Consider the following 6746-nt stretch of genomic DNA (forward strand, 5'->3'; position numbering starts at 1 on the left):
GTAACTAACTCACAGTGAACTGTGGGTTAGGGGGGAATTGTAAGAAATTTGAGCAAAGAACTGTTTAGTAGATATAATAAAAAAGTGTTTAATAATTCATAATTAAGAATTTATAATTAGTCATAATCATAAGTGTATTGGGAATGCATAATTAAGATAAACATAAAGTGTTGTAGGATTAGTAGCTAAAAGACATGAAGCTTCTGCCGAGTTGCAGAAGTTTAACTTTCATACTGAAGGATTGGCATAGAAGGGATTAAGCCATAACTGACAGTCATTGAATGTGTTAGAAACTCAGGGAAAGAGAGTCATGGAGACAGGCGTTTACTGAAGTGCATAGAGAAGTAGCTAACAAAAATTGAGATAGATGGAAGGGGAGGAGTCGCGAACGAATATGTGGGCGGGGATAGAAGTGTTTTTCTGCCTCTTTTAGCGTGTGGTTGCCTGGGACGGCTGTGTCCTGGGACCAGAGGTAGTTTTTTCCAAAGTGGGTTAATATTGTAATATTTCATAGGAGTATGTACTCCAATGTTTAACTGTAATCGTACTTGCATCAGTGGGATTAAATTCCCTGTAAACCAGTTTTGGTAGAGTTATTATTGCAGCGTATGAACTGCACGAAGCAGCTGGACACACGTGTGGTCTGGCCTCCTCCACGTTGGGGTGAGTTTCATCCACAACAGCATGCAGAGTGAATCTTGTATTATTATAAACATTACATCAGTTATTACACATTAAATAAGTATTAATGACACGTGATGAGATCTGTCCCTCCTGAACAATGTGACTGTCTCAATGACACATCTTCTACCTTCATCAATGAAGAGTCAAAGTCATCATCAGTTCAAAGTGAAGCTGGAACCAGAGAATGTTTTCACAAAGTAAATGATTGACTGACTTATTGATCGACTGATCTGATGATTTCAGGTTGTTTGGCTTTAGTTTTTTGGGACCATTTTACATCTAAACGTACTAAATTATAAACTTGAATTGATTCATGGAGCTCAATGGATTTTGTACAGTAACACTTTAATCATCAGTCATCAGTCTTTTGTCCTTTACAGGCTTCCGTCTCACTCCGGGTCTCAGTACATGAGGTCAGCCGCCCCCTCGCTGAGGTCCGGGTCTTTGCTCCCCTGGAAGGGGAACTGGATTCCAGCAAGTCGGATCAGCAAGAAGTTAAGTCCGTGGAGGAGGAAGATGAGGAAGAAGAGCCAGAAGGACCAGTCGTAGCGTTCAGTGTACGTGTGGAAAACAAAGTTCTCCTCATTGAAGTTGGAGATCCGATTGGACAGATGATGAAGTTTCACCTCCGACGCAAAAAGAATCATCACCAGACAGCTGCACAGCCCTGGAGCACAAACAGGAAGTAATTTTATTAAAGCTTCTTTAGTGGATCGTACCGAATAATACTTGAGTATGAATGTTATTATTGTACTCGAGTAAATGTTATTATTGTACTAGAATAATCATTACTGTAGTAGAATACATGTCATTATTGTAGTAGAATAAACGTTATTATTGTACTAGAATAAATGGTATTACTGTAGTCAAATACATGTTATTATTGTACTAGAGTAAATGTTATTATTGTACTAGAACAAATGTTATTATTGTACTAGAATAAATGTTATTGCACTAGAACAAATGTAATTATTCCACTAGAATAAATATTATTGTAGTCAAATACATATTATTGTACTAGAATACATGTTATTATTGTACTAGAGTAAATGTTATTGTACTAGAATAATCATTACTGTAGTAGAATAAACATTATTATTGTACTAGAATAAATATTATTGTAGTCGAATACATATTATTGTACTCTAATAAATATTACTGTAGTAGAATAAATGTCATTATTGCACTAGAATAAATGTTATTGTACGAGAATAAATATTATTGTAGTAGAATATATGTCATTGTACTAGAATACATATTATTGTACTCAAGTAAATGTTATTATTGTACTAGAATAATCATTACTGTCATAGAATACATGTCATTATTGTAGTCAAATACATGTTATTATTGTGCTAGAATAAATATTACTGTAGTAGAATAAATGTTATTATTGTGGTAGAATAGATGTCATTATTGTACTAGAATACATGTTATTACTGTACTAGAGTAAATGTTATTATTGTACTAGAATAAATGGTAGTGTAGTAGAATACATGTTATTATTGTACTAGAGTAAATATTATTTTGCGAGAATAAATGTTATTTCTGTAGTAGAATAAATGTAATTATTGTAGTAGAATAAATGTTATTATTGTACTAGAATAAATATTACTGTAGTAGAATAAATGTCATTGTACTAGAATACATGTTATTATTGTACTAGAGTAAATGTTATTATTGTACTAGAATAAATGTTATTATTGTAGTAGAATATATGTCATTGTACTAGAATACATATTGTACTCGAGTAAATGTTATTATTGTACTAGAATAATCATTACTGTCGTAGAATACAGGTCATTATTGTAGTAGAATAAACGTTATTATTGTAGTCCAATACATATTATTGTACTAGAATAAATATTACTGTAGCAGAATAAATGTTATTATTGTAGTAGAATAGATGTCATTATTGTACTAGAATACATGTTATTACTGTACTAGAGTAAATGTTATTATTGTACAAGAATAATCATTACCGTTGTAGAATACATGTCATTATTGTAGTAGAATAAACATTATTGTAGTAGAATACACGTTATTATTGTAGTAGAATACAGATTATTATTGTACTAGAATAAATATTACTGTAGTAGAATAAATGTTATTATTGTAGTAGAATAGATGTCATTATTGTACTAGAATACATGTTATTACTGTACTAGAGTAAATGTTATTATTGTACTAGAATAAATGGTAGTGTAGTAGAATACATGTTATTATTGTACTAGAGTAAATATTATTGTACGAGAATAACTGTTATTTCTGTAGTAGAATAAATGTAATTATTGTAGTCGAATAAACGTTATTATTGTACTAGAATAAATATTACTGTCGTAGAATAAATGTCATTGTACTAGAATACATGTTATTATATATACATTGTTCACAGAGTCGTCATTGTAAGAGAGTTCAAACTGCAAATGAAGGAAAAGAGATAGAGGTCTAAAATCAAGACAATTGTCCACTCATTAGGGGAGGTTTTGAGAATATATGGTGAAAGGTTCCTTATTCAGAGGATATTAGAGAGGTGTAAACATTGGTAAGTGAGGCTCAGGTTGTTCCTCAGATAAAAGAATGGCTGTAAATGTAGATGGGGGGGCAGCTGATTCAGGTCTCTTGCCTCGGACTCTGTTTCACTAATCGCAGCTCGTATCAGACAGCTCACACTGTCTTCTAATAGAACGTAATTTATACCACTTCCTGAACCTCCCAGCACTGAGTCATAACCTCCTACAACAGAGACGTTCCACCAGTTTAGTTTTTACTCGTTTGATGTGTACTTCTGTGTACATCAGGTCGTAAACTAAAGTACTGGACACATGAACACGAGTCCGTTCTTGAGCGGTAGTACTTCTAGTAGTAGTATTACTATCAGTGACAGATGATGTAATGATGATGATGTTTCTCACAGCTGATGAAGGTCCACAGGTAAAGTCCCATGGGGCCTTGGAGTGTCTCGTACGGTCGGCCGAAGGCGTTGAAGAAGAAGAAGCCGGTGACCACGGAGGAGAAGAGGATGACGACACCACAGAAGAAGATGACGGACACGTGGAGGACTACTGGGATGACGCTCAGCAGGTCTGGGAAGACTGGGAGAGAAAAGCAGCTGATTGATATGAATCTCTGAATAAATAATGTGGACTTTTATTTATATTTATATATATATATATATATATATATCATAGTTGAAGAGGTTCAGGTTAAATCCCGCTAAATGGGAAAAGTATGCCACCTGCTGTTGTAAATGTGTACCTGCACTGAATGGTAGACGCAAAGGACTATGGGTAATCCTGAACGCAACGGAGGATTTACTGAAGGTAACGGGTCCGTGAATGTCCGTGGACAATATAATGTCAACTAACTTTAAAAGTACACAAGAGCTGAGCTGGCTTTATTTTGTTGAATGTTATTTGTCTTAGATAACATTCGCCATGTTTTTATGAAGTTAACAATACGTATTTTATGTGTTTTATTGCCAGTAAAAATGTCTCCAATACAGCTAACGTTAGCAAACACTAACTTGATGCCGTGTTTCTAGACGGAGCATGCGCAGTTGTCCGTAAGATGACCCATTCTTCCATGTTGTCCTTTGTCATAAATGCAGGTATGTTACAGTATGTTCTATAGAGTGTGATACTATTTTAAACATGCTGATGCAGTATTTTCTATGGTCTACATGTTTACTCAGTCATATAATTGTTGTTATAAAATGAAAACGGTAACAGTTCAGTGTGAGAAATCTGTATAAATATATTTTTGGTTAAATATACTTTTGTAATTCTCCTCATACATTTAAGAGAGAGACAATTTATGTTCTATTTCAGCTATTTTATTTTCATGAAATTAAACCCACTATATGATCACTGTATCAATGTCACCACTGTGTTACTGTACTTCAAGAGGGGTAATCCTGAACGCAACGGAGGATTTACTGAAAGACAGAGCATGCGCAGTTGTCCGCAAGATGACCCATTCTTCCATGTTGTCCTTTGTCATTAATGCAGATGTGGAATAAACCTGCTGTTACCACAAGCCTGACCAGCTCCGAGAGATTCATTTAGCCAGGAGACATCTTCACAGAGGTTACATATACATATATATATATACACATATATATATATACATATATACATATACATACATACATACATACATACATCTAAACTGAGCGTGCACGAGTATAATATCAATGTGTTTTACTTTGTGAGTCTTTTGTTAATCAAAGTAGTATTTTTGCTTTGGAACAACTTGGTTCTGAGCTACTTTTACAACCAGCATTTTATTTGTATTCACTACTTCTACTGCATTACATCACAGAGGGAAATATCGTCCATTTACTGCACTACATTTACGCCCCCCCCCCCCCCACACACACACACTGTCATGGTCTTGTGGTTTTGTTTAGTTGGTTTCCTGTAATCACCTGTGTCTCCTCACCTGTGTATTTAAACCCAGTGTGTCTCAGTGTTGTGTTAATCCTGCTCTGCTCTGTAGTTTCATGTTTGATTCATCGTGAGTGTTTTTTTAGATCCTGATCCTGTTTTGTGTTTTGCTCGTTTCTTAATTCCCCGCCAGACATCCTTCTGCACCTGTGTTTGGGTTCATCCCATCACTAGTTCTGATGCATCATGTTTTCATACAACAAGAACAGAGCAGCATTGTTTGTCAGTTCGGATTCAGTCAAGCAGAAACCTGGTTAGTGAAGGCTGGCTGCTCTCATTAACTGGGACCATTAAACACTCTGATCTGTGCTCTGTGGTTTGTAGTCTGTGCTCTGTAGTCTGTGGTTTGTAGTTTGTAGTCTATGGTGTCTGATCTCTGGTCCGGAGCCCCGGCGTCGGCCATCAGACCTCTGGAGCTTGTCCAGAAAGCTGCAGCTCATCTGGTGTTCAATCGCCCCAAGTTCTCCCACAACTTCCGACAGTCTGTGGTTTGCAGTCTGTGGTTTGCAGTCTGTGGTTTGCAGTCCGTGGTTTGCAGTCCGTGGTTTGCAGTCCGTGGTTTGCAGTCCGTGGTTTGCAGTCTGTGGTTTGCAGTCCGTGGTTTGCAGTCCGTGGTTTGCAGTCCGTGGTTTGCAGTCTGTGGTTTGCAGTCCGTGGTTTGCAGTCCGTGGTTTGCAGTCCGTGGTTTGCAGTCTGTGGTTTGCAGTCTGTGGTTTGCAGTCTGTGGTTTGCAGTCTGTGGTTTGCAGTCTGTGGTTTGCAGTCTGTGGTTTGCAGTCCGTGGTTTGCAGTCTGTGGTTTGCAGTCTGTGGTTTGCAGTCCGTGGTTTGCAGTCCGTGGTTTGCAGTCTGTGGTTTGCAGTCTGTGGTTTGCAGTCCGTGGTTTGCAGTCCGTGGTTTGCAGTCTGTGGTTTGCAGTCTGTGGTCTCAGAAAAGCAGAACTCTCAAACTCTGAATAATTCAGAGTAAACGTGTGAATTATTAATGAGCAGCAGAGATCAGCTGTTGATCATTTACAAGCACTGACTATCTTGTGATGTCATCGATGACCTCGTGTTCATGATGTCAGAGCAAGTCGGACACAAGTCTACCCAGCATGCATTGTGATCGCCAGTGATAAATTCTGCGCAGGACTAGCTCATCTCAAACTAGCCTAATGTCCCTTGGTGTGTGCGTGCACGCACGCGCACACACACACACACACACACACACACACACACACACACACACACACACTTCTATCTATATACTCACAGGAGAAGCGGGTCGTCCTCCCTCCTAACCCGCACTGTTTCACCCTCTCTCCGGTGAACAGACCGTAGTTCAGCTCTCCTAAGAACTTCTCCAGTTCGGGTCCCGTAGCGTTCACCAGCTCGGCCCCAGTCCGGCACAGCACGGCCCCGGTGATCCACAGAGGGAGCCCGGTGGCCACCGCGGCCGTGAGGACACACGAAAAACCGAGGACACCGGAGACCGAGAACACAAGTTGCTTCTGTCGGCTCGGCATGACGGGGGGAGGAGTCGAGGGGGAGGAGTCGAGGACGAGGAGTAGTAGAGGAGGAGGAAGAGGAGGAGGTGGAGGAGAGCCATCATCACAACATTCAGTCTGAACTACA

General features: G+C 38.5%; 1 protein-coding gene across 1 annotated transcript; it reads right to left on the reverse strand.

The window, feature by feature from the left end:
- Positions 1 to 1085: 1085 nt before the first annotated feature.
- clrn1 (clarin 1) lies at positions 1086 to 6640 on the reverse strand (the record flags this gene model as incomplete). The annotated part of the gene is made up of 3 exons (XM_079271697.1): positions 6385 to 6640; positions 3600 to 3779; positions 1086 to 1351 (listed from the first exon to the last, which is right to left on the reverse strand). Exons 1-3 carry the CDS (start codon positions 6635 to 6637, stop codon positions 1086 to 1088), a joined length of 699 nt encoding a protein of 232 aa, XP_079127823.1. The 5' UTR covers positions 6638 to 6640.
- Positions 6641 to 6746: the final 106 nt, after the last annotated feature.

This window comes from Melanostigma gelatinosum (genome assembly GCF_949748355.1).
Source record: "Melanostigma gelatinosum genome assembly, chromosome: 7".
Lineage (NCBI taxonomy): Eukaryota > Metazoa > Chordata > Actinopteri > Perciformes > Zoarcidae > Melanostigma > Melanostigma gelatinosum.